At 51.9% G+C, this 27,842-nt stretch overlaps 1 protein-coding gene across 1 annotated transcript in view; it reads left to right on the top strand.

The window, feature by feature from the left end:
* The first annotated feature begins 3,778 nt into the window (after positions 1-3,778).
* NECTIN1 (nectin cell adhesion molecule 1) overlaps positions 3,779-27,842 on the top strand; it is a 98,794-nt gene continuing 74,730 nt past the window's right edge. The window contains exon 1 of the mRNA XM_039496282.1: positions 3,779-4,663. Within this exon, the coding sequence (XP_039352216.1) occupies positions 4,582-4,663 (82 nt within the window). The 5' untranslated portion in view covers positions 3,779-4,581. The remainder of the gene's footprint in view (positions 4,664-27,842) is intronic.

Genomic DNA, 27,842 nt, shown 5'->3' with positions numbered 1-27,842 from the left:
AGTGTCCATTAAAAAGTCCTGGATTAGTTTGATGCACCCTCAGCTGACGTGTGGCCAGTGATTTGTCACTGCACTGCAGGGAGCCCATCCATTCCCAGCCAAATGTTGCATGCTTTAACTGCAATTTCAAGAACATTAGTTGCATGACAACTTATATAAGAGTGGGCCAAGTGATTATGGTATTGCTAGTATCTGGGCTTAGGCCAGAGCCCACAAGGAAAGCGGAACTCGTGTCACAGGAAAAGCTCTGATTTGGTGAGTGGCTCCCACCTAACATGAATGGCTCCTTTCTACCATCTCTTTAGAGTCCCTGTACATTCAGTGGCAAAGATCACTTCCAGGTGGGATTGGAGAGCTGTTTTCCTTGCTAGGTTTCAGGTCACTGATAACACAAATTCATTTTTCTCTTTGTCTTTAGTGAAATGTACCTAGAGCTATTTATTAATAGGGATGGAGCCTTTGAGGGTTTCTCTAGCCTGGGGCTTGTGCTCCTGTTCTAACTTGAGTTAACTAACATGATTATGAATACTAGTCTAGATGCTCCACAAATGATTGTTCCACAACACAAACAGTTGTGATATACTCTAGCCTAAACTCTCGGGTCACCTCAGTCGGCTACATTGAAGTAAGAGGGGAGAGGGGAGTTTAAACTGCATCTACATTAGGGAAAAGGCCCTAGTGAGATTGGGGCTAGCTAGCATGTGTTAACTAATTCTGACTGCCTTTTCTAATTTAGACAAACCATTTGCTATGGCCGTTCAGACCTTCACGGTGATAGAATTCACACCCTCCAGCTCCAAAATCACTTGAACTAAAGAAGAGCCATGACTGTCTACAGGCCTGTTAGCAGTATCGTAACTATGCCCCACAGTTAAGCAGTTCTGATTCCATGCCCGTAGGGGGCAGTGGCACATAGACACACTCGCTAGTTCACTGCAATAAACAGTAACACCTCAGAGAAGTGTGCCTCATTTCTGTTCCTTTAACCTTAAAGCATGATGGATGCTCTAAAAATACCTGGATGAATTAAAGAGCGTAGACAGACAGGGCATGATTTTCAAGGGTTCCGAGCACCTGTTGCACACACTGACTTCTACTGGAATTGTGTGTGCTCAGTAGCTTTTGAGAACCAGGCCCATACTTGTGTTACTTGGGAATAAATCTTTCTTTCTTTCTTTCTTTCTTTCTTTCTTTCTTTCACAACTTTAAAAGCCCATACAGAAAGCTCTAAGTGCCTTACTAATTAATTTGACTTACAAATGATAAGCACCCAGCAGCAAAATAAAATTAAAAGATCTAAATTATGATGCTGTGAGGTGACAATCTCTACAAGTACCTATATGGGGAAGCAAGTTAAGAACATAAGAACAGCCACACTGGCTTAGACCAATGGTCCATCTAGCCCAGTATCCTGTCTTCTGACAGTGGCCAATGCCAGATGCTTCAGAGGGAATGAACAGAACAGGGCATTTTCAAGTGATCTATCCCTTGTTGTTCAGTCCCAGCTTCTGGCAGTCAGCAGTTTAAGGACACCCGGAGCATGGGGTTGCACCCTGATCATATTGGCTAATAGCCAATGATAGCCTTATCCATGAACTTGACAGTAGATTGCTCTTTAATCTAACAGAAAAAGGCAAAATGAGATCCAATGGCTAAAAGATGAGGCTAGACAAATTCAAACTAAAATCAAGCTACACATTTTTAACAGTAGTTAACCACTGGAACAACTTACTATCACCTGTCCATCCACCACCACTTGTCTTTAAATCAGACTGGTTATCTTTCTAAACTGTATGCTGTAGATCTGGCAGAAGACCTAGGCTTGGTGCAAAAATTACTGGATGACGTTTTCTAGCCGGTGCTACAGAGGAGGTCAGACGAGATGATCCTAATGGTCCCTTCAGGCCTTGAAATCCATGAATCTATTAGCTAAACCTCATTACTATGTAATAACCTTCATTATTTTCAAACAAACCTTGTATTTGGCTAATCCGCTTGGTTACAGCACTGTCCAACCTTCCCTTGAATGGCAATTAGCTTCTCTGGGAAGAAAAAAAGGAAAGGGGTGTTGAAAGAGTCCTCAGAGGTATCTTTTTTTAGCTTCCGCCTTTCCACTCACCATTGTATGCAATATCCTTCCCTACTGATTCTGTCCTTTTCTGTTTGCCAAGCATTGATTTGTTCCTGTGTTGTTTCTAATGGAGCTTGAAATCAACATGACTTTGTTGTTGTTGTTGTTGTTGTTGTTCATCACATCTTTGTTTGAGACTCAGCACCCTTGTAGATGCCAGTGCAGCTTGAGGTCTAGGGCTTGTTGGTTAAATACTGAGTTAGCGGAGGGACCTTTAAAAGCAGAAAACATTATTTTTTTCTAGGTCCTATATACAAGAGTCATTTTAAAAAAGTACATACATGCAAAAAATGCTAATTCTGAATCAGCATGACTACATATAGATATACACACAAAATATGTTCAAAGCATGGCCTTTGTTTACATTGCACATTGTCTAGGTTCTACACAAACAAGGGACATTTATAAAAGTATGTGTATGTATGTGTGTATATATATAAACCAATTATGAGGTGTGGTGGCCAGCGGCTTGACTGCAGTCTCAGAGGTTGTGGGTTTGAGTTTTGCTTAATCCCACACTAAATCTCACCTCCAGTTCACCCAGCTGCAAAATAGGCACCTGATCCATTGGGTTAGGGAAGTCAAAAGCAATCAGATATGATGCCAGCTGTGCCGCTCCTTCTATACCATTGGATATGGAAACGGTTGCAGCCTAAACTGCATCCCTCTGACGAGCTATCTCTGGCTGGGGGCAGACTTCTATTTGTTACCAATAGTAAGAGTTTGCCTTTATCATCCAAGTGCTTTGCAGACGTTAATGAAGTCTCACAACTGGGCCAAATGAAAGAAAGCTGGAAATTTAGATATGTCCCAGGCCCTCACCCCCACAGTGCAGCCCTACCCTCCACTGAGGTGACAGGGGCTATTATTTCAAGCTCAGACAGGCATATAATACTTGGTTCAAATGTTCAGGCTTTCCTCTGTATCCACGAGGGCTAAAACCATAGTATTCTGATTTCATCCAGTGACTCCAGGAGCTGGGAACCTCGGCGTGTAGCCTTCATCCAGCCCCTTTGTGAAGCAAATCCTTATAATGGTTATCCCCTTTGTACAGGTAGATAAAATGGGGCCCAGGGACTCTCGGCCAGGAAAACCAGATCATTGTGTTTGTGTTATTTATCTATCACTCCTGTCTGCTAGGTGCTCCCAGAAGAGCTTACAGTCTAAATGGACAGGCCAGACTATGGCTGCTGGAAGAGGGAAACAATATACAAGGGAAATGATTGAGGTGAAGGCGGGCATGTGTGGGTGAACCCAGGAATCCTGATTCCCAGGCCCCTGGTCCCACTACTCAAGAGCACTGGAACCCACAGAATCCCAGTCCCATGGGATGACTTCAGGCATGAAATATGCCAAACCAGAACTAAGTAAGTGTGTGTGGGGGGGGAGGGGTCTCCAGTTGAAACTAGTGGGCTAATGGTGCCTTAGCAGAATCGGGCCCAGACTGGCTGAGTACTGGGCTGGGAGCATGTTAAATCTGCCTTTCCCGGCGGGAACAGCCACTTGAACTCGGGGAGCCCTAAAAAAACCGAGCCAGAGCCCGGTCTGCGAGTGGGGGTCGGCTGCAGGCCACGGCTGGACGGCCGCTGCCGAGGCGTGGGGTGGGGCTGGAAAGGGTTAAGGCTGAGCCCTCCTCCTGCTTTACATGGGCTGACATCACGGCGGAGGAGCGGGGTTACGGATCCGGAGCCGCGCCAGTGTGTGTCTGCGCGTTCCATTGTTACAGATCAGAGACCAGAAGGGAGGGACCCGCTTTTCCCGTGCTGATGCTCCAAGGAGACTCCAGTTCTTCCCCGCAGCCGCCGCCGCCGCAGCAAAATCTCGGTGCCAAAGAGTCCCCCGGCCGCCCGCCCGCTTTCTCCCGCTCTCGGTGCCCGGGGACTGCCTCCCCTCTGCTCCTGGAGGAGGGGAGCAAAGACATGGAGATTTGCAACTTGCACCAAGCTGGGACCATCTGATCGCAGCGGCAACGTGGACTGGAAATTAACAAGCCCGTTCCCCCTCTTTGCAAAGCCCGGCTGGGCGGCGGGGGAAGAGACCCAGCCTCCTGCGTGGTTGCATTGGGATTTGTTCCCCGGTGAAGGGCTCCGACCTGCCCCCAGGGTCCGGAGGGGGAGGCGGCGAAGGGGAGCATGACCTGTCCCCCGCCTGGTTCCAGGGAGCGGCGGTGCTAAAGGAGGGGACGCCAGGCGCCCCGGGAGAGAGCTCTGCCCCTGAGGACGTGGTCGCCGGAGGAAGGAGGATTGCAGCCCCAGAAAGGAGGCTGTCCGCGACCATCGGGGGATTTTTAAGGGGCCCCTCCAGCTTTGTGCGGTGCAGCCGATATTTACTGCCCCGGCCTAGGCTGGGTTGGTATTTTCCTTTGGCAGGGGGGGCGGGGTGCAAACCCCCAGCCAGCCGCTCGCCTGAACCCCCGCGCCGCTCCCGGCCGGTTTGACTCAGGAACTCTGATGGCTCCGCGGCGGCGGTCGAGATGCCCCGGCTGCTCGTGGACTCCTGGAGTGTGCTTGCTGGTGGCTTCCCTCTTCCCAGGTGAGCGGCGGGGAGCGACTGTGCCCAGCCCCATCCTGCCACGGGCCCGGCTCCCTGCAGCGAGGGGGGTCGGGGCTGCTGTGGGGCGAAGGGAAGTTGGAGGGGACTGGGGTGCGGGGGCTGCTGGGTGGGGACCCTGCCTCTTTTTCTGCCTAGCTTTGGAGCCGAGGTGAAGGCAGCCGCGTGGGCTGGGGTACCGCATGGGAGGGGGCGGGGGGCGCCTGGCAGAACGGGCCGGTCTCATCTTTGCCTGTAAATCAACAACAGGATGATTTGTTTTGGCAGCAGCCGGGCTCCAGAGTCCCGGGCGCTGGGGCGGTTTGTTTGCTTGTTGGCTCTAGCGGCGTCTGGCGCTGCCCGGCTTCCCAGAAAAGGGCTGGGCGAGGCGCGCAGATGTTTGGGGCGCGCTCGCCCCCGCCACTTTTCTGAAAGGGGTCGGAAGCCCCAGCGGCGTTATCCCGCACCCAAGAGATGCTTTGGTGGTTCCGGTGCCGGAGGGAACTTCCCCCAGCTGCGCGGGTCACGGTTCCGAGCCTGATTCGGAGCCCGGGGCCAGCGGTGTCGAGCCAGAGCCAAGCGCTGGTGCAAGTGGGAGGAGAACCGACCCGTGGGCAGCGGTTTGCCAGGCGTGGCTTGGCTCTGCCCCGTTCTCCCCTGGCCTTTAGGGCAGTTCATAGGCTGACCCACTTTCCAGATGGCCCTGGCTGGGCTGCAGCACCAAACGGGTTAATGTAAATCCGGGGTCCTGCAAAGATGGGGCCGTGAGGGGCAGGGACAGTCCCGGTGCATTGTGCTGGAAAATGCGTTTGGGAGGCAACGCCAACAGATTCCCTCTTTCAGGGCTTGACTCCTTGGGCCCGGGCCTGGGAGTGCAGGTGCCAGCGCCCTCACTGCCTGCCCTTCCCCAGGGGGGGCGTGCTGCAGAGGGAGGGAACCTTGCAGCGGGGGAGGAGGCAGAGGAGCTGGATCAGAGGTGGGTGTTTTAAAAGGGGGGAAAGGCAGAGGGCCCGATCAGCAGCTGGCCACAAGCACCTGGGACCTGTCTCCACTGGAGAGCATCAGGGATGGGCAAATCCAGAGACTGGCCAGCTCAAGGGATGTGGGAGAGGGTGAGACTCTGCTGAAGGCCTGGTGCTGAAAGTCAGGAGTCCAGAGAGGAGCTGCCAAGGGCGGAGAGTCCAGGGGAAAGGGAAGCCAGAGCTGGATCTGTCCCTCCTTATCCCCCTGCCTGGGAGGAAAAGGAGCTGGTTGTGCATTGCAGAGGAATAAGGTGATGGGTGAAAACAGCCTGGGGCTCTTATACAAGTCACTGTTCTCCGCTATTCCTCCAGCCAGGTGGATCGGCTGTTTTAAGAGCCGCTCTGAGCTGTGGCTTCTTGCAGGAAACAAGCTCAAACTTTGCAGGAAATCATTTGCTGTGGATGCCCTTGGAGATTTTCCATTCAGGGCATTGGCTAGGTCACGCTCCTCACACACAGCCAAGAGGAACTGGAGATGGAATGAGTCTGCAGGAGCAGAGGGATGAGTGGTTTGCTTTTGCAGCCACTGTGATTAATAATTTATTCCTCAAATCACCATTGAAGCATAGGAATTGCCTTAGCAAAACACAGTTGCTCTTTCTATTCATTGCTTCTGTTCCTGTCCTGCCATCCCTACGCTAGAAGAGACTAGTGCTCCATCTAATCAGTATCCTGCTTCCTGCTATACTTAAGGGTCCCTGGGAAGTCCCATCTCCTGCCATATTGCAATAGATCAGTGCTCTGTCTACTGTACTATCCCTCCTCCAGCTCTCCTGGAGCCTACCAGTGGCTGACCTAGTCTGGTAGCCTGGCTCTGATTTGCAGAGAGAAACGTACAGTCAATTCTGCAACACTTTAGCGATATAGTCCTTCCTGACCCCTGCTGGTGACTGCTTTGTGCCCTGAAGCATGGGTGGTTGATAGTTTCAGCTCTGGTAGCAGGTAGGAGTCCCAGCCAGAGATCAGGGCTCAAGTGTGCTAGATGCTGTACAGAAACAGAACAAAAAGATGGTCCCTGAGCCCAAGGAGCTTATGGATCTTACTAAACTGCTCATCTCATCAACATCGGTTCACAGTGAGTTCTGCAAGGGAGTGAGATGTTACATTTAAAAGCTGGAGAGCGCGTGCATGAAGCTATCCATATATAGCCACTGAGAGCCAGAGAGGCAGAGGTGTCAGGGAAAAGACAGGGAGAGATGGAGAACACAGAATGAAGCTTTTTTTCACTCCTCTGGTAATAAAAAAATAAAAAAATCCCCCACTTTGCTGAAGAGAATGGTATGGGACCCAGTAAGGATGCAACAAAATCAGGAGTCAATTTTAATCTTCTCCCTGCATTCCTGTGCTTCTGTCAGACCTTTAATGCTCATTTGTTCAATGCAGAATTTTTTCCCCCTCTCTTGTGTGCATTTCCCTCCCCTTCCCCCTCTTCTTATAATGTTAGCTTTGTCTTATAAGGAGATAAAAGTTCCTTGCCATAAAAAGCCATAAGAAGTCCCTTATAAAAATCTGTTTCACAAATTGTCTTTAATGCAATCTGCTCAATCGCCCATAACGGATTCAATTCAGGGCTCCTGCAGTCTACCATGCAAATCTGCTTTCCTGTCCGTTTGGAGCCATTACCAGGTATCATGTCAGGCTGTGGTGTAGAGCTTCAAAGATGTTAATGGGAATTGGCCTATTCAAAACCACAGGTAGCTGGAGAAGAAAGATCCTAAGCAGCTGATTTTCAGAAGCTGGGAACAGTTGTGGTTCAATTTATGTTTAAGAAGTACTAATGCGCTGTCTGTTTATCTGCCTTGGAAATTGGTGGCGTTGGAGGCATTGCCGGTCTTGTGCTTGATATGGGTGACTTGGCACCAGAAGATCTGGTTTCTATTCCCAGGCTTTCCTGTGGGACCCTGGGCAATTCCCTTCTCTTAAGTTGGGACAGTAATACTTCTTGGGTTCATAGTGGGACTGGTGTAGCTTGGTTTCTAAGGTGCTTTGAGATCCTCAGATGGGAGGTGCTATGGACATGCTTGATGGCAATTTGCAACTTCAAAGTATTTTGCTGATCACTGACTAAGTCACACCAAAGTTATCGTGTGTCCTGGAGGCCCTAGGTCAGATGTGAGACTTCACTGCAAGTCCAGGGGAAATTTCCTTTCCAAGGAGATCGCACAGCCTTCAGGAGAATCTGTCATCAGACCATTCACAATGCCCAAGCTGTATATCTGTGTTAGAAGCCAAAGGGGATTGGTCCATATTACGGTCTGAAGAGCAGCAATAATATCATGAAGCATCTGTTAAAAGGCTGACACTTGCAAACATCAAATTCATTGGTCAGATTTTTTTTCTTCTGTGCACTCCTGCAGCATGACAACAACTGGATCAGACTATTTTGGGAAGTGAGCGTGTGTGTTTTGCGGCTGTTTTCAGTAAATATCGCTATTGCACTGGAACCTACTGACTGAGATTTGGCCTGGAGTGAATTTATGGGTGTGTGTGTGTGTCACCAGGGTTGGGTGTTTCCAACTGGAATTGGAGCCGACCCAGCTGACCCAACTTCAACTAACCCAGCTATTCTGCGGTCACTGCATGGTGGGAACCACTTTTGACTACTGGTTAGAGCAGGGGGGACCAGGGAACAGGACTCCAGGGTTTTATTTCCAAGCTCTGCCTCTGAGTCTGCATGACTGTAGGGTGAGTCTCTTTACCTCCTTTTGCCTCTGTTGCCCTGATCTGGTTAATGGGGTTATAATAATCACCAGGGTGTTAAAATTAATCGGAAACCATTGGCAAACGCTGTGGGGGCTGCAATGCAGGATTAGGAAGAGAGGGCACGATGGGATACTCATCTCAGAACAATGCAAGGGGAATCGCTAACCAGTGGTTAATAGCGTAAGTGGGCATTGGCAGGGTCCAGCAGGCTTTTCCTCATGGCTGGCTCTCCCTCAGGCTTGATTGTTCCAGCTGGCACCAGCCTAGTTTCCAGGGAAGCACTGGGTAGCTGAGAACCATCCTTCGGGCACCTCTTGCTCCTGAGTTGAGTCACACCGGGAACCGGGCGAGCCAGCTCCAGTGAGCTGCTTCCCACCCCAGATGAGCAGGTGGTCCCCTCAGCGGCCTCCCTTTCGCTCTCCTGTTGGAGTGAGTGCATAATCACCACTGGGCGTGGTGTCTAAATCTAGAGAGAGAGATGAGATAAAGAGGGAGGAGGTTGCTGGGGAGGAGCAGAAGCGACTGCCCCCTCCGCAGTGACATGGCCTTGCTGTAGCCTAGGAAAATTCACTCATCTCTAAATGCACTGTGTCATTAACAGGCATGGCTTCTGCAGGAGTGCAGCCAGCAGCAGCCAGGCCTGGGGGAAGGGGCAGCTATATAGTGAGGCGGCCAGAACGGAGCAGAGAGAGAGCTGGCCCTCTGGGACACAGAGCAGTAGGAAGGAGGCTGTCCATGGAGCTTTGCAGGGATGAGTTTGCAAGTCCTCAGGTGGACACACAAGACCCCTTGACTTTCTCTAGCAAATGGCAGCTATGCACGCTTCCATCTTACAAAGTTGTTCCTCTTCGGTCAGAGCAGCTCTCCTTTGATCTCATTGGCCCAGTGAAGATTTCTGGCTTTAGCTGCCCCTGCCGTGGCTGTCTCTCCTGCTGTCCTGTGGTGGGCTTGTCCTGAGCCCCCACCATCCACTGGGAATTCTTTTGCCCTGATCAGGAGAGGATGTTTGGGAGAGTTTCCTTAAAGGGTGCCCACTCTGGGGTGAGGAGATTTGGGCCAGTGTGTTGCTCAGATGAGCAAAGCTGGTAATGAAAGCAGGCGAGGTGGTAGTGTGAATCCTGCAAATACCCCCCAATAGCTATCCCGGCCTCATATGCCAAAGTGCTTTTTACCAGCCCTGCAGCGGTGACCCCAGGAGAGTGGGTGTGCACACAGACAAGTGTCTATGTGTGTATGTGTATTTTCATGCTTGTGTGTATGCACATATGTACGTCTATGCAAGTGTGCGTACAGCGGTATGTGTGCATGCCCTGTGGGTGTGCGTGTGTATCCAGGGGTCTGGACATGTTCAGAGGTGTGTGCATGTGTGTACAAGAGGTGTGCGCTGGCACGTCCGTATGTCTTTCTGCACAGGCCAGTTGGGTCTGTTGGTACGAAGGGCACAGATGTAATCCAGGGAGGGGCAGATGGTTCCTAATCAAATAATGCCGTGAGAACTGTTCTCTTATTCAAATGTGTCAGCTCAGCTCTAACCAGTTCCCCAGCTCATTGGTGGTTTGGTGCCGGGAGCCAGCGTGCAGTTTGCATCCTCTCCCTCGTCCCCTCTTAATGTCAGCTGAGAAACAGGTTTTGCTTGGTCACAGAGCCACACATTCAGTCCCTGCCCTCCCAGGGTCTCTCCGGCTGCAGTGAAAGCTCTGTAGCCCATATCACCTTTTCAAGTGAAAACCCATCTAACTGAGGAAGGAAACCTCTGACAACTATTCCCCCCCACTTCTCCTTAAGCTGCTTTTAAGCCCAGACCCCTCTCCTGATGTCCAGCTAAGATGCCCATTGGCCTGTCCTGGCAAAGGTTTTAGACCAGGTTAGGATGGGGCCTGCTCACTTTCACATTGCTGCTGGGATGAAGGGAACCTCTCAGCTCCGGAGCAGAAAAGAAACTCCAGCCTTAGCTGCCATAGAGGGAGCAGTGAGCTCCTTCAATCAGCAGGTGAGAGCGCACAGGGGCCAGTCAAACCTCCGTCCATCCTTCCCCTGCCTCCCCAGTGGCTGAGTGACTCTTCCTGTGTTTTAAGGGCCTGGCTTCCAACCCTCACAGCCACTAAATGCGCGCTTGTCCCAGACACACACTGCGGGTGAAGCAGGGAGCAATGCTTGCACATGCGGAGCCCAGTGGGTATGTACCCTGCCGCTGCCCGTTTTACGTGCATCAATCTGCGTTATGGGCGCATGTGCCTGGCTCTGGGGCTGCATTGCAGGTGATCAGGGGGGATGGAGTGTGGCAGTTTAACTCCTATACTTTCTTTGCAATTGCTTTTCTCTTCCTCTTCCTCTCAGGGGCTGGGACAGCCTGTTGGCACAGGCTAGTCCCAGAGGGGTTGCAGCAACTGCTCTGCTCTGCTGCTACTGTAAGGCTTTTAAGCAGTGAGCAGTGAGTGACTCTGTGGGTAGGACAGGGGTGTCAGCCATCTCTCTCTTCTTCCCTCTTTCCCGACGCTCTGCCCTGGCGTGGCTGAAGCTCCCTGCTCTCTCTGTACTGCGAGGCGGCGGACTTTGGAACAGGGGCTCAGCCTCTGCTGTGAATGGGTTGCTTGACACCAGATGAGGATCTGGCTCATAGTTTCCTGCCCTTCCAGATCCCACTGGGAGGGGAATTGTCTGTATCAGGGACACCTCCCCCTTACAAGACGTCCCTTCTGATGCTGGCACTCAGTGAGGAATATATTCCCCTCCATCCAGACAATATTTGGGTGAGGAACACGCTTGTTATCAGCTAGATCCAGGCAGAATGCAGATGAGCCTCATCCCACTCCAAGTGCACCCCGATCCTACACTCCATCACGGCTTGACATTCCATTCCTGGGCCCTCCAACACAGGTCTACCACCCCGGACCTATGGTGCCCATTGAGATTCCATCCTCCCCGCCTTCCACATGCTTGATGCTCTAGGACACGGCTCCAGTGCGGGGGCAGGGGCAAAGGTCTTTCTGCACCTTGTGCACTAGGCTCTGCCTCGCTCTCCCACTCTGCTCCAGACCTTCCCATTGCTCCTACCCTACACACCATGGCTTAGAGCCAGTCCCGGTCGGGGATGTTTTCAGTGGCTCTTTGAATTCTCGTCAGCCATATGGGTGGGTGGGAGAGATCCAGGGAAGGAGCAATCCACCTGGCAGCCTTGCCCGCTGAGAGAAAGGATCTGGGTCATTTTAAGAAGTAATTCCTGCTCTTGCCATGCCCTGCTTTGCCTTCCTCCTCCTGTTAGGGGCTTACGCTGCAGGGGAGGCTGCTGCAGCCTGGGAGAGGAAATGGCTGGTGACCCCACTCTGCTGTGCTGGGATGTTGCACAAGGATCTCGAATCACATCATTGATTTGAAGCAGCAGCGTGTGCCATATAAGCCACCTATCTAGGCAACAGCAGGTGCCAGTAAGCCTCTGTATATTGAGGAGTGGCTGCATCTCTTCCTCTTTCTCCATCCTTTCTTCCCAGCCCCTCTTTACCTGGGTTTATGCATGTTATTGCAGTCCTCTTTCCTGGCCAGCCAAACCATTTAATCTTTCTTTCTTTCTTTCTTTCTTTCTTTCTTTCTTTCTTTCTTTCTTTCTTTCTTTCTTTCTTTCTTTCCAGGAGGTCAGCCACCCACCCTCTCACCCATTTGTTAAACACAGGTGGTGGCCCCATGGAGAAGGAACCTTTGGGTCCCCTCTCCTGGTTGTTAGTTCAGGTGGATGTGGCTTTCTGTAGTTCAGTATGTCTGGTGCATATTTGACTCTCCGGACCTAGGGAATTTATTGTTCCCCAGTGAGGGATCCGTTGTGCTTTTCTTTTCAAGCAGGCTGATTGGAGACACATCCTGGAGTGACAGACAGGTCCAGGGATCCTGCGGGTAGTGGCTAGCGTCCAGCGTTTCTTCTCTGGTAACAGGCGACGGCGGTACAAGATACAATGGGATGTCTGTTTGGGAGGCGAAGGGGCTGGAACCAAGCGCCATGTGGCCACCCAAATGCATAAACAGCCTTGTTTTCTAAGCGAGGCTGAAAATGCAGATCTCAGCCACTGAGGGGGCAAAAGAGAATCCGTGGCTGTGTTGGGCAGATCCAGGCTGGGGCTCCGGTTACTGTCTCCAATAGGTTTCTGTCTTGGCATTCTGTGTATTTGCTTTGAACCCCTCAGCTTTTCCCACAGGGATGGGGCACTTTGTGAGTCTGGCTTGGCAGCATCTCTGGGTTCAATCTTAATATTCTTTGCAAAATCCACTGGTGAGACCCCGTGTGGCTGGTGCTCTGTGACCTAGATGCCGTTAATGATGTGCCATCTATTCACATGCCATCCATTACACGTAGATTTGGCTCAGGGCATGAGATGCAGGAGCCAGGACATCAGTCAAGGGGGCTCAATCCAGGGCTATTGGGTAGAAGAGACTAGTTAGTGGCTGTGTGACTTTAGGGTCTAAGCAGAGGCTGACCGGGCCAGGGTATCAGGCATAGAATGTAGGATCCCAGAGATAAGGCGCAGGTTATAATAGACACATAGATGAGGGACAGGGGACAGACCTTGGGGGATGAGCCACAAGATAGGGAGCACTGGCCAGTCTCCACAGGGCGTGGAGAACAAAGGGATACAGGCTAGAGAGTAAAGAAAGGCTAGAGAAGGGCATAAGGGATATAAGGGGCCAGCAATCCCTAGGTACAGAGTAAGGGCATGGGGAGTGCGGCTAGAGGGCCCCGGGTACATAGCAGAGGGAAGAGGTCAGGCGTCTGCAACCCTCTCCCAAGCTGTTCTGTGGACAAACAGAGGATTCCCATCTCCAGGGCAGTCAGTCCAGCACCTTTCACCAACACTGAGCTCTCTGCGAGATAAACAGTGTCAGCGAGGAAAGAAACAAGGGGAGGAATGATCTTAGCTCTGTCCTTGAGCAACCAAAACAAACCACCCGACTGCTCCCAGGGCTTGGGACGGGTGAGTTATCAGCACATTGTGGAGTCATAACTGACCACCAAACCCAAACCTGCTGTGTACAAACAGCAACAGTGGAGCCATCTCCTGCCCTGAAATTTCTCTTCACCCTCCATTGGGGCTAGGCACTAAAGATCAGATTGTTAGTCGGGCACCCCAGAGTAAGAATGGCCCCAAGCTGGCTCTCAGAGAGACTCACAGGGTGGATTTACTGATGTACAAGGGGTGCCAGGCACAGAGGAGGAGTAAGGAATGTATCACAGTGGTGCTTAGAGGCCCTAGCCAAGGTCGGTGCTACACAAACCGAAAAGGATGTCTGCACAGAGCTTATGGCTAAGGATGCGTTCTCTGGATCTCACTTCCCCAGTCTGTATAGCCTCATCCAGGGGAACAGGAGCTCAGCCATTTGACAGGTGAAGATGCTGGATGGTGCAGCTGGGCTGGAAGAGGATTTAGTCCACTGGACGTTTAACTGCAGTGGAAACAACCGAACAAGCTGTTCATTGTCAGGCCAGAGCCCTCTTCTCTGCAGCCGCCACAGCATCCCATGACACTTTGCATAGCAGCCTTGGCATACTTGTCAAATGCTAACTCGTATCAACTACCACAATCTCCCCTGCAGTGTCCGTGGGATACAAGATCCCGTGTCACTTCCTCTTCCAAACTGTTTGGTAGCATGGCCGGGGGCTGTTAATCAGCTGATGCGCTCCACCCCAGAGCTGGATGAGTTTGAGCTGTGGTTGGAGTGATCTTCTCCCTGCCTCACGGGCTCTGTAAAAGTTGACTTATTCATGACTGTAAAGGGCTTGAGATCCTGGGGCAAAAGGCATTAAAGAAGGAGCAAAACCTTTGACAAATCCAAACCCCAGAGATCTATGATGGTTAGTGACACGGCTCCCAAGCCAGGGGCAGGGTTCCATGTGGCGTAGGGAAGAGGCACATACTTCCCTACAGGAGCCATTAGAAAAGATTCAGGCTTTGCCCTTTGGGATATTGCTGGGGGAAAGGGAGTCTGTGTGGGTGTATGAGAGAGACAGCGCACAGACATAGCAGCATGCATGTTTCTAAATACCACTTTTGTCTCCCTGTTTGCACATGTGCAGGCATGTTTGGGCCTGCTGCAGGCGTGTCGGTCTCCATGTTTGCTTATGTTCAGGCATGTACACCCATGTTTCCCATGTGCTTGGCTCTGACTCCTTGCGTGCGTCTGTGCTGGTCCCCGTAATTGCACGCTTCTCCGTGTTTGCGTGTGTGCACTGCTGCACATCTGCAGCCACTGCTGTTCACACATGTCTATCTGCACATGCGAAGCCTACGGTTCTGCTCATCTCCATGGTCATCACGCTTTTGCTGTGTGCTATTAGAGCTTGTGACATCTGCAGCAGCCCTCTTCCCTCCCACGCCAGCTGCCATGCTCCAGCTGCAGGCAGGGATGTAACAAAACCATGGCCTTTCGGACAGAGGCAATGCAGTCTTTGTAGCAAGCACTGACTAAGGAGCATGTTCTGCTTAGTGAGAACGGGGGAGAGAGAGAGACTGCAAGATCCCTGAGTGTGAATTTCCTAGCGATGCTTTTACTGTCCACTAGTAATTAAGCAGAGATTGCCCAACATGTGCGACTTGCGCTTGACTCCAGAGATGTGAATTAAAGGCACAGGGAAGACTTATCAGCATCTCCTTTCAAAGGGAGGGATCACAGTACACTGTGACTGCTAGAGACATATTGTTTGGGGGGTTGAGTGGTGCTGCGATGTCTGACGAGTTCCTTCGATTCACGGTGGGCAGGACACCGCAGTGGTGAGCATGGGATGGAGGCAAAGGGATAACACCACAGCACACACCATCCCTCTTGCAAAGGGGACGGGAGAAGGGGTTCTTGGTGCACGAGGCTGGAGGGGAAATTAGAAATGGGACCACACTCAGGAGGAGAAAAATCTTTGGGCTCTCCGGGGGGAACAGTGCTCTGGTTTTGACTGGCTTATCTCTCTCACGATGGGTTGCACATTATAGGAGGAGGAGCCTCTAGAAGTCCTTGGCCTGTCTGGCGAGATAGCCAACCAGGGTGCTGAGCCTGGTGCTACATGCATGCACCTCCTTGTGCTGGGAGCTGGGCTGAGACCCACCCCTTCATTACACTCAGTGTGGTCTAGTGAATAGAGGTCTCGCCTAGCAGCTCAGAGACCTGGCTTCCATTCTTGGCTCTACCGCTGACTGTAGGCAACTCACTTCTGCTCTGTTTCGCCTCCCACCTTTTGTCTGTCTTGCCTATTTTGATTGTAAGCCCCTCAGGGCAGAGACTGTCACGCACTACGAGTAGGTACAGCACCTACTGCAACGGGCCTCAGTTTCATTTGGGCGTTCAGTGCATAGCACTACTAAGAACAAGGGTAATATGTAGGCTACCCACCCGCAGTCAGATGGTAACAACTGACACAGACTGGAGTTGAATCAGTGATCTCAGTGAAAGTTCCCTAACTCTACCTGGCCTGACAAGGTCCCCATTTTTTCACTCCATTCCAGAGGGAGGCTGGTAGGAGTGGATTTCATGAGTGTAATATTTCCAGGCATCTAACTGTAGAAGCTGGTTGGTTTCTTTCTTTCTTTCTTTCTCAGCACAGCAGGAATGTATGATTTTTAAACACAAATTTTTGCCTGTGGTGTAAATACTAAAATGTGCTTTTCCTTCCTGGAGTTAAAAATATGGCTAGCCCAGGGAGGTGCATCTTTCAGTGCGATTTATAATAGTTGCTTTCAAGTGATGTGGAAAATAAGCTTCCCTCTGCACCCTCCAGCCTGGCACCATCCAAGGATTTATTCCCTTTATTTGTGGGAGCCTAGGAATAATTAGAAGCTGCATCTTGGCCTAAGCAGTCCAATTATTTGAGCTTTGTTTATGGCCAGTCTCTGGAGAGCTGAGTGGTCCAGGGCTGCTGAGCCTTCATTTGTCTTGGAAATTCAGCCCTGCGTTACTGCTATTTGGTAACAATCAGCAAATCCCGGGCTCTGTGTCTATCACCTGCCAGGTATCACCCAACCAACGTAAATCGGCTGAGCCTCCTGGGGCCTGGAACAGGGAACAGGCTGCTGCTTGTGGGCAGGGAGGAAGGAGCGTGCTGGAAAGGAGCTCATTCGTCAGCTTAGTGGGGAGCTCGCTGGGGTCGTTTACTCTGTTTGTACAGCGCCTAGCACAATGGGGCCCTGACCTACTTGAGGCTTGTAGGTGCTATTGTGATATTAATAATAATAGCACCGTGCCTGGGGCAAGCAGCTTCAATGCAGACATGCTCAGAGCTTAACCTCCACCCTGACCTGCCGCAGCCACTGCTCTTCAAGTCCTTGCCTTCCCCCTCCCCAATACTGTCCCTGCAGCCCAACTCCGCTCTGCAGCATCATTTGCTGGGCCAGCCCTGGGATCCCACCCAGCTCTGTTGGTCTAACTTAGTGTCGCTCTGTGGAATGTCCTACAGTTCCCAGGGAGGACAACAGGCAGTTCTGCCAGCGTACAGTACTTGAGTTCTACCTGCAGCTCGCCCTGCTATTGCCCTGTGGTCTCCCACACAGCTCTGCCAGTGCTCCTCAAACCTGACCTGCTATGCCAGTCCTAGATTCCTCCATGATCAACTCTGTTGGTGCTCCTCAAACCTGACCCACAGGCCCCCCTGCTATGCCAGTCCTAGATTATCCATGCCCAGCTCTGCCAGTGCTTGTCACATTCTCAACTACTATTCCAGTCTTGGGCGTACACACCCCGAAGCTCTGTCAATGCACCTCAGTCCTGACTTGCATCCCCCCCCGTTATGCCAATCTTCAGGATCTTTCCTGAGCAGAGACCATCAGCTGTGCCAGGGGGCAGCACAATATTGTGATACGGACAATGTTCTACTGGCACAAAGTTAAGACCAACAAACTCGTTTCACTTGTGAGATGGAGCCCGGAGTTCTGGAGGTGAAAGGCTCATAAAGCTACAGTCCCGGGCCCCATAAGGAAAAAAAAAAGGAAGGAAAAATCAATTGCACAACTACAAAACGAGGAATAAGTGGGTAGGTGGGAGCACTGCTGAAAAGGAGCTGGATGTTTGCAAGACACAGGTGATTGTCCCACTCTACTTGGCACTGGCGAGGTCTCACCTGGAGTACTGTGCCCAATTCCAGGTGCTGCACTTGAGGAAAGATGTGGACAATTTGGAGAGAGTGCAGAGGAGAGCAACAAAAATGATAAAAGGTTTAGAGAACCTGTCCTACGAGGAAAGGTTAAAAAAACTGGGCATCTTTGGAAAGAAGGCAGATGGGCGGGGGACCTGAGAACAGTCTTCAAATACGTGAAGGGCTGTTAGAAAGAGAATGTTAATCAATTGTTCTCCCATGTCGAAGGTAGAACAAGAAGTAATGGGCTCAGTCTGCAGCAAGGGAGATTTAGGTTAGATATTAGGAAAATGTTCTGCTCTGCAATGGGCTTTGAAGGGATGCTGTGGAACCCTGTCGTTGGAGGTTTTTAAGAACAGGTTGGACACACACCTGTTGGGGATGGTCTATATTTACTTGGTCCTGCCTCAGTGCCAGGGGTTGGACTTGATGACCTCTGAAGGTCCCTTCCAGCCCAACATTTCTACGATTCTGTGATAAGGAAGGATCCATGCGCTCTGGAAGCCGCACAGCTGCCGTAGCCTCTGCTCCCGTCACGCTCCATGATAAAGAGAGAGCAAGAGAGATTTTGATTACATTATGACAAGCAACAGAGAGTTGGAGCGAGAGCTGCAGTCTGCCTGTTGTAATACCAATTAGCAGGAACAGCGCAACCATAGCCTGACAACTGCATTGATCCCACTTTTATATGGGCGATCCAATAACACCATCTCCAGAGGCCCCTGGAGCATGGGGCTGAGAACGTGGACAGTTGAGGAGCTGGAGAGAGGTGGAAGGGCTTCTTTATATCTGCAACGCCCAGGAAGGGATGCTGCCCCCATGTATGTAGAAGTCACCCTCCTGGTTCAAATCCCGACCAGGGCATCCTGGTTGAGTTCTGTCCAAACACCACCCCTGAACTTTGGTGGCATTTGGATCCAGATGAGAGTTTGTGGCTCAGACCCATCTCCAGCTGTCACCGTAGAGAGCCTTTTCGGTGGCTTATGTGAACTGAGTGTTTCAGGCCACAGTTTGCTTTCCAATCAGTCTGTGTCCAGAGCCCAAACGCAATTGCCTCCCGTGTTCAGGGCCCAGAGGCCAAATACAGAAGGGACCATGAGGGGGAGAGCTTCCCCTCATGCTTCATGGCAGCCCTTCAGTGAGGCGTGCAGGCAAGGGACCCTACTGGGAGGTTGTTTGCACAGATGCTGTCTCAGCCGTACCCGCTCAGTGGCTAAGGAGAGGACTCCAATTTGTAGTTTGCTGTGCTATCGATCTGAGCCCTTTCCCCAGCACTCCGGAAGTATGAAACTAACTGCCTTATTTTGAAGTATATTTTTCGTGCTTCTGACATCCAGCTGCTGCCCTCCCTGCAAAATGATTGCCTGGCATCCTAGCGCTCAATGTATTTGCAACGCCTTCTGCTCCACACCAGCTGGCATCATGCTTGAATCAACTTGTATTCAGAGTGGAAAGCTAGCCTTGTGGTTAAAGCCATGCCTTCGGACGCAGAAGATTTGGGTTTAATCCCTGCTTTGCTCGACTCCCTGTGTGAAATTGGACAAATTACTTACTCTGTCTGCCCCTCATCTGGGAATGGGTTGCTGATAAGAATCCTCCCCCACCCCCTTGTTGTTAGAAGCTTGTTGGGGCAGGAAGTCCTGCACACTTAGCACAAAAGGACCTTGATCTCAGTTGGTGCTAGTATAATACAAATGGGAGGAAATTTGTAAAGCACGGAGACAGGTGATTCTTTTCGGTACCACAAATAAGCTGCTAAAATAGTTTCTCTTTTGAGACCTGCAAAGATCAGCCAGCTCACTGCAGAGGGAATTCCCAGGGTTGGAAGCTGTTTAGTGCAGGTAAATTTGCAAATGTTCTCAAACAGAGCAAATATTTCTTTCTGGTCTAACTCTACTCTCTTTGCGGGGGTTATGCCAGGGATGAACTTGGTCCATTATATTTCTCCTGTGTTTCATTGAAAAGGGTCTGTTGATTTTACACTCAATTGCTTTGCAGCCAGCTCATTTGTGGTTTAAAGTAAATATTTGATGGGAATTTTTAGGGCTGGCGAAAGGTACCAGCCGTTTAACCAAGGAACAGGCAGCAACAGGGCCAGCTTCTGCCAGCCGCCCACTGACCCTCAGCTGGAGAAACCACTTGGAGGGTTGAAGGGGGAGTTCATGTCCCATGCCCCACTCAATCCTGGGTCTCTCTGTTGAGAATGCCAAAGCAGGAAGGATGGCCTAGTGGTTAGGTTGCTAGCTGGAGAACTGGATTCAATTTCCTCCTCTGCCACAGACTTCCTGTGAGACCTTGGGCAAGTCACTTAGCCTTTCTCAGCCTCAGTTTCCCACCTGGAAAATGGGGACAGTAGCCCTGCCCGACTTCCCAGGAGGGTTCTGAGGGTAAATGCATCAAATCTCATGCAGTGCCCAGCTGGTAATGGGGGCTAGCTCGTTACATAAGGGGAGCAAGTAGCACTGTAGGTGCCTGTCTGAGACCATTACCCTCAATGCATACGCAGGCGCTCAGCTGGTAAATGGTATCTGCTGCTGCAAGCTGGAATTGAGCTCACAGCCTGGTGGTGGAGGAAGGACTTGACATCCCATTGCCAGTGTGGAGCTGTGTTTGTGCCCAGGTCTTTGCAGCCTTCCAGGGGAAGGCAGGGTATGTAGAAGCTGGCAAACCCTTAGGAAAGCATGTGCTTTGCAAAGCTGGGGTTGGAGCCATTTGCTTTCTGCCAGAGGGAGTCACAAATTGTTGTCAGGATGCACGGAAAAGAGATTTGTGTCCTAGCTCCCCAGGAAGCTGGAATTAATACATCCAGGCTCAGTATTGGAGTAAAGAAGATGCAGCTTTATTGAATGCACCCTCCCTGGGTGGAGGTTTCCATAGGACTGCCTGCGCTGCTTAAATGTCCTGCCTCAGCATGCTGGGTGTCTCCTGGGAAATCTGGGATGGTATTGTTCAGGAGCTGACTCCGAGCTGGTTATTGTGAAACCCTGGTGTGGAGACGGAGGGGAAGAGATTTAAGGTGCATTAAGAAAGGGACTTTTTTGAATGGTTGTTTCCTTTGTGAACTGGTTTCAAAGCATATTAGCCCCTGTCCTGGCCTTGCTGAGCTGTACAGGCCTTGCATTCTCCTCTCATTTCAGCCTTCCGTGGGATTAATAAAGACCTGCTGGAGAGTTTCTTATCTTCCAGCTGAATTATGTTTGTAATACAGGGAGCAGAGGCAGCTTTGATCTAGGAGGAGCGATGGAGGGGAGAGTTAGCACAGACATGAAAGGAAAAGAGGAACATGAATGGGACAATGAAGAAGGAGGGGGGGCGGGTCAAACTGGGTTAATTTTCTGTGTGGGAAGCCTGCAGTGCTGCTGTCCAGGCCGTTCCTGTGGCTGGAGGGCGTCAGCCTTCAGGGCCGGTCCCTTTCCCCAAGAAGGGAAATTTGCACTGGGGTCACTCCATTGGTGAGTTATGGGGGAAAAGACACTCGTGCCAGCCTGGATGTGCACTAGCGCAGCCCGTCTACATTTGGAGCGTGCCCTACAGCAGTGCAAATTTCCCTAATCTAGACAAGCCCCAGGGGACGCTAGGATGTAACTTTATCTTCACAGGGAACCAGAAGTACAGCCAACATTCATTAACCGGGATGGTCTTGTGGTTAAGGCACTGCAGTGGGACCCAGGAACTGAGCTGTGCTGCAAACCCGTGTATAACAGGGCTGAATGCTTCAGAGGAGCTAGGCTCCAAATGTCGATTGGTTTGAATAGACATTCGGAGCACTCGGCCCATAATCTCTCTGCCCCTCAGCTCCCCATGTGTAAAAGGGCAGGGGCCTTTCCCCAGCAGTGGAGGGGTGGTGAAGGCTATGGACTGGGACTCTGGAAATCTGCTAACAACCTTGCGTTGGTTCACCATGTGTGCCAGTGAGGTGTGACAAGTGTGAACCTGCATCATTGTACGAGAGTTTTCCTATTGGTATTGATCTGAGTAGGATCAGGCCATGTAGAAACACTACCTAAAACAGCTGAGTTTAGAGAGAGGCTGGAGAGGTTTAAACCTGCGTAGGTGAGGGAGGTGCAGGCACGGGCAGCAGGCAATAGGGGAGGAGAGTAGGAGCAGCCCCATCTGCCAAGGGTTTGAATCGAGTTGGATCTGTTTTCCATGGCTCCCCTGTTAAGCAGCTGCTCTGGTCCAGGAGGATGCAAGTTGTTAGTTGCTGCAGCCTGAGAGCATCTTGCTTCGTTGCTCTCCTGGCTTCCAGCAGCACGGAGGGAGTTTGGCGAAGCCTGTCTGAGCTGCCTGCAGCAGCCTGGGGTGGGGAGGTGGATGGGAGCAAATGGGGAAGGACACGTCTGAGCATGAATCTGACAGGAGGCAGCGGGCCCGTTCTGGACGGATCCTCGCCAGGATGCTCCAAGGTCAGAGTCTCCCATTCACACAGGGGCTGAAATGAATGAACCGTTCACTCCTCAGCCTCCACGCGCCCAGGTGCTGATAACGGGACTGTTGGAGAGCTCGACTGCAGTCCGAGCATGGTGGAAAATTACATGAGGCAACCTCCTCCTAGCGAACAAATGAGGGTGGCGGGGGAGGAGGAACTGCTAATAATAACCCATAATCAAAAGTCAGAGGTGGCAATTCTTGGAAGGCTCTTCCTGGACTCCCATGGGGCAGCCAGCCCCTGTGGCACGTGTCATTGTACAGCTCCTGGTTTCCTCCTCCTGAACATGAAGGTCGTTGGCTCCAAGCTGGCTTTCAAACCCCCCTCGACAGGAGCTTGCAGGGGAAGAGAGACAGCTGGGAGGCTGGGACCAGCTTTTGCTGTTCATGTGGGGCGTGAAATGGCTGGGCTGCCTGGTGCCCTGAGGGCGTCATCTTTGTGTTCACTGGGCCAGAGATGAGGGAACAGCTCCAGCGGAGGGGAAAGATGAGAAGATGGAGATGGGTCAAGTCCCATTAGCTCCCATTCCCCATTCCAGCCCTTGGGCCCTATAGCACCCTGTGCAGTGCTTGCTCCCGACTAGGGCTAAATGCCCCCAGGACATTGCAAGTGCAGCTGTGTGCTTGGTGCAGAGGAGGAGACTGGCTGCAGAACTTGGCTGCACTCTGGAGATGAGCTGGATGCTGCTGGATGATGATGAGCCACTCCAGGGTATGGCTACACTGCCATCAGGAGGTGTGATTGTCACGGGTGCAGATATACTGCAGCAAGCTTTGAGCTAACTCCTAGGTTCTCAAACTTTTGTACTGGTGACCCCTTTCACATCCCAAGCCTCTGAGTGTGACCCCCCTTATGAATGAAAAACACTTTAAAACGTATTTAACATCATTATAAATGCTGGAGGCAAAGCGGGGTTTGGGGTGGAGGCTGACAGCTCACGACCCCCCTATGTAATAACCTCGCGACCCCCTGAGGGGTCCCAACCCCCAGTTTGAGATCGCCTGACTAGATCAAGGCTAGCTTGAGTGACATTAGCAATGGAGCAGCAGCTAGATCAAAGCTACCTTGAACATCTGCACACGATGCAGCCACGCCTCCTGACTGCAGTGTAGACGTCCCCCTGGAGCTGGCTCTGGAAAGAGATTGTTGCCCCAATTTGTTTTGGAGAAAATGGATCCGCATATCCAAGGGATCCCCATTGTCCAGTGTTTGAAATTAAGACGGATAATGAAAAGTCAGCATTTTTTTTTTCTTTTTGTTCTTTCCTGAAACAATGGCCCTTTGAGGCTTTACAGTCAGGGTTGATCATTTACATTTATACATATGATGCTTTGCAATGCACGGGAGCCTGGGAGGCTTTATAGACTTTAGGAAACTGATTATGTGCTGTAAATATACATGAGCACCACTTTTGTCCACCCCTGAAATGCAGCCATTTCTGGAACGTAGCAGCTGTTAACAGCCGCACAGCCACTGTTGCAAATCCGATTAGGCCCGGATGTGCGGAAGAATCCCATGTCTGACTGACACTGCGCTCTCTGAAAGAAATGTGGCAGGCCCTGCAATATCGGTTCCAGCCCTGAATACTTGCTGCGGTTTGTGTGAGTCTCAGAGACGTTTTGCTGCTTCTTCCCCGTCTCTTCTCTGATCCAAAACACTACCCTGAAGCTCCCCACCGACTGGGCTAGCAGCTAATCCATGAGGAGATTAGTGACCTGGTTTTCCTCCCCCCTCCGGCCCCCCATCTGCTCTGATGAATCCATTTGAGGCAGGCGCCTGTCTCCCCTGCTGACAAGCGGTGATCACTGCACTGCCGACGTGGGTCTCGGGGATTGCCTACAGGCTGGGCTGTCTGGTCCCCAGCCCCACCCCACCCCCAGTATGAGGAAGACCCAGCTGCACTAGCATGCAGTCACCCCAGAAGCTGGAGGGGACAAGCTTTGGTTCAGGGAGACATGAGAATTGTCTACACGTTGAAGGAATTCTTGGCCTGCCCAACACACCTCACCCAGGCCTGGGCAGTTCCCTGCCAGATCATGGAGATCAGATAAATTCAAGATACTCCCTTGGCATCCTTCCTGGCAGAGTCCCCACCGGGTTAAAGAGATTGGGAAGGTTTTCCATTAATTGTTTCGGGGGCAGGGGCAGGGAGGAGGAGGCTAGTCCTTCTGCTGACAGTAGGGTTGCCAAGCGTCTGGTTTTCAACCAGAACGCTCGGTCAAAAAGGGACCCTGCTGGCGGCTCCAGTCAGCACCACTGACCAGGCCATTAAAAGTCCAGTTGGCGGCACAGCGGGGCTAAGCTTGACTCCCTGCTTGCTCTGGCTCCACGCGGCTCCCGCAAGCAGCGGCATGTCCCTGCAGCCCCTAGGTGAAGGGGTGGCCAGGGAGGCTTTGCATGCTGCCCCCCCACCCCCGAGCGCCGGCTCTGTAGCTCCCATTGGCTGGGAACCACGCCCAATGGGAGCTGCGAGGGTGGGGCCTGAGTCATCTGTCTGCGCCTCCACCTAGGGACCTCAGGGACATGCCACTGCTTCCAGGAGCTGCCTGAAGTAAGTGCCGCCCGGAGCCTGCACCCCGCACCCACTCCCACACCCCAACCCTGTCGTGAGCCCCCTCCCACACCCAAACTCCCTCCCAGAGCCTGCACCCCGCACCCCTGCCCACACCCCAGCTCTCTGTCTCAGCCAGAGCTCCCTCCTGCACCCCAAACCTCTCATCCCCGGCCCGAAGCCCCCTTCTGCAGCCCGAACCCCTCGTCTCTGGCCCCACCCCAGAGCCTGCACCCCCAATTGGAGGCCTCACTCCCTCCTGCACCCCAGCCCTATGCCCCAGCCCAGAGCCCCCTTCCACACAAAGTTTTAACCAAAAAAAGGATGAGAGAGGAGATGATGCACACTCTTTAAATATATCAGAGGATAAATACCAGGAGGAGGAGAATTATTTATTTCAGCTGCTAATGTGGACACGAGGACACACGCGGATATTTGTCAGTCAGGAAATTTAGGCTTGAAATTAAGACGAAGGTTTCTGAACCCCTCAGTCCAGCCCGGAGCCACCTCCTGCACCTCACAGACCTCATCCCCGGCCCCATCCCGGAGCCACCTCCTGCACCCCACAGACCTCATCCCCGGCCCCATCCCAGAGCTTGCACCCCCAGCCGGACCCCTCACCCCCTTGCCCCATCCTGGTGAAAATGAGCAAGGGTGGTGCAGAGCAAATGAGCAAGGGGGGAATGGAATGAGTGGGGGCGGGGCCTTGGAAAAGGGGCGGGGCCTCAGGGGAAGGGCCGGGGGTAGGGCAAGGGTGTTCGGTTTTCTGCAATCAGAAAGTTGGCAATCCTAGCTGACAACCTCCATTCCCCTGGTCCGTCTGGCGTCCCCAGGGATGCACTGAAGGCCCCACAGTTGTGGGGTGGGCGCCGTGGGCGTCAATGGGAGTGTAACCACCTGTGGTGGGAGGAGGAAGGCGGGCTCTGCCCATGTCTCTGTGCGTGTCTTACCCGTGGGTGTGATGTCAGTGTGTATATAAGTGCCTTTGTCTCTCTGGGTGTCTGTGCTGTGCCGCTGCCCATGGCTGTGTGTCTGTGTGGGCCTCTTTCTTCGTTTGCATCCGACAAAGTGGGTATTCACCCACGAAAGCTCATGCTGCAAAATGTCTGTTAGTCTATAAGGTGCCACAGGATTCTTTGCTGCTTTTCCAGTTGGCTCGTGTATCTGTCTCTCTCCCCGTGGCAGGGTGTGTCGGGCCCGTTTTTGTGCCCTCCTCGCCATGAGACCCTTTGGGCCTTCCCTCGAGCCCAGGAATCACTCTACGTCTCTTGAGTCTCCTCCTTCGCTGAGGGGGGCCAGGGAGCTGCTGTCCCTGCTGGGATGACGCCACATGCTCGGCTGGGAATGGGGCGATGGCCGGGACGGGGTGTCTGTGTCACCGAGCATTTCACAATTCCCCCTCTCCAGCCAGCGCCTCCCCGCTCCCCTCCTCCCTCTTTAACTGGAATTTGGCTCATTGAGACCATCTGTTCCTTTTCGCCCCGTTGTCATGGCGATGGAGTGGCTTGAGACAGAGGTTTAGCGAGTGGTGGCCTGGGGAATGCTGGGAAAACTCGGCGGAAAGGCATGGGAGAGGGAGGGATCCTGTGTGGGGTGGGACCTTCCTGCCCCGTCTCATTCCTCCCTGCCCAGCCTTGCTTCTCCCTTCCCCTCCTGCTTTCCCTTCTGTCTCTCCCCCTCGCTCGCTCTGTCTCCTGTTGGTTTCATTCTCTCTCTCACACCCACCTACCCACTGCTGGGTCACGGCTTGGAAACCCTGAGCTGCACTCCGAGTGCAATGGGGTGCAGCAGGGATTCGCCCCCTGCTCCCCACGGACCATGCTCAGAGGCATCCTGCACTGAGGCGGGCGGGGGCGGTGCTAGAAGGCATGGCTACAATACTTCCTTTAAGGAGGTGCTGCTAGCAACACCCTCGTCCCCACCCACCCGCACCCCTCTGGGCTCTGCACCAACTCCGGCTAAGCTAAAGCTCCCCCACATCTTGCCTGAAAGGCTCATGAGGAGCAGGATTCTGGGTGTCCCCCCAGCTAGGTTCCCACGTGTACCCACTCCCCCGTCCTGTGCTCCTGTACATACAGACAGAGTATGGACTGAAATCCCCAGCCCCCTGCCCTCAGCAGAGAGTCCAGACAGCACAGGAGAAACTGGAGCAATCTCAGTGACCTGCCGGTGCATAACCCAAAGCAGAATCCAGGCCAGTTTGTTTGTTCTTCCCTCTGTTTGTTTTTATTTAAAGAGTCACTTGTCAGGCAAAGCTAGGCCCACGTCCTATTTCTATTCAAAACAAGCCTGTAATGAATACTCGGGCCAGTAGAAATGGTTCCCTGCTATTTGTATTTTCTATTTCCAGTGGAAGCCGTTGAAAAAACAAACAAACAAACATAGGAGAGAGAAACAAATAACGGTGTGCCTGCAGTCTTTGCAACCTCCACATCGCAGCTTTGTGCTAGTGCATGAGAATCAGAAACTGAAACCAGCCAGAAAACGACTTGTTTAAAAAATCGATCAGTCTGTCATTGCCACACAGAGAATCTACCTAGCACCATACATACCTGTTGATTTAGTATTGTGTTTATTTCTGTGTACTGCGTTAGCCCCCAAAAGCCCCGATCCCTTTTGGAGCCCCACTGTGCTAGACACCCTCCCTGTCGCAAGAGTTTACAATCTCATGCCCTGCTCCTGCCTCGGAAATTGCTAACTCTGTATCTGTGCCCCTGGTGCAGAGCGAATCCGAGGCGTGCCAGGGTGTGGGTGAGTGCACTGCCCTGAAGCTATTCTCTGCTTCTTAAGACCCAAATTGGGCCGTGGGAAGCAACGTGTAAATTCGAGCAACGCTGAGACTGCTCTGACTTACACTGGGGGCTGGGTTAGGCCCATCTGAATGGCCCATGGGAGCACCAAGATGGCTTAAAGCTCTCTCTGTCCCTTTGCCTCTGTCACACCATTAAGTGCAGGAAGAGAGTAAATGCAATCAGACATCTTGTGTTCAGAGATGCACGCGTCTTGAGCTGGAGCCCTTATCTCGGTTCCTGCTTGCAAAGAAAATGTTATTTTCGTAATGACCCTAAATCCCAGCCCTGCTGAATTGCCATCACTGGTTTGTTTCGTTTTGAGGCTTGCTCCAGCTCACGTTTCTTGGGAGCAGGGCCCGTCTGTTCGGATGTAGATTTTAAATGCCTGTTTTAGCTCTGCCTATGTCAGAGCCCAGCACAAGAATGGCAAACCGAACCCAAAACGTCATTGATGAGGTAAGCCAAAAAACAAAACAAAAAATCATCCAGAAAGATTTTTTTTTTGGCAGATGTGTTTTTTGCCAAAGCAGACAGGAAGCCAAAATGTTTTGAGAAAGATTGATTCGATTTTAATGTAGCTCATCGATA

The sequence above is a fragment of the Mauremys reevesii genome, linkage group 12 (assembly GCF_016161935.1).
Source record: "Mauremys reevesii isolate NIE-2019 linkage group 12, ASM1616193v1, whole genome shotgun sequence".
In the NCBI taxonomy this organism is placed as follows: Eukaryota; Metazoa; Chordata; order Testudines; family Geoemydidae; genus Mauremys; species Mauremys reevesii.
The sequence above is the reverse complement of the archived record's forward strand: the minus strand, read 5'-3'. Positions and strand labels throughout refer to the sequence as shown.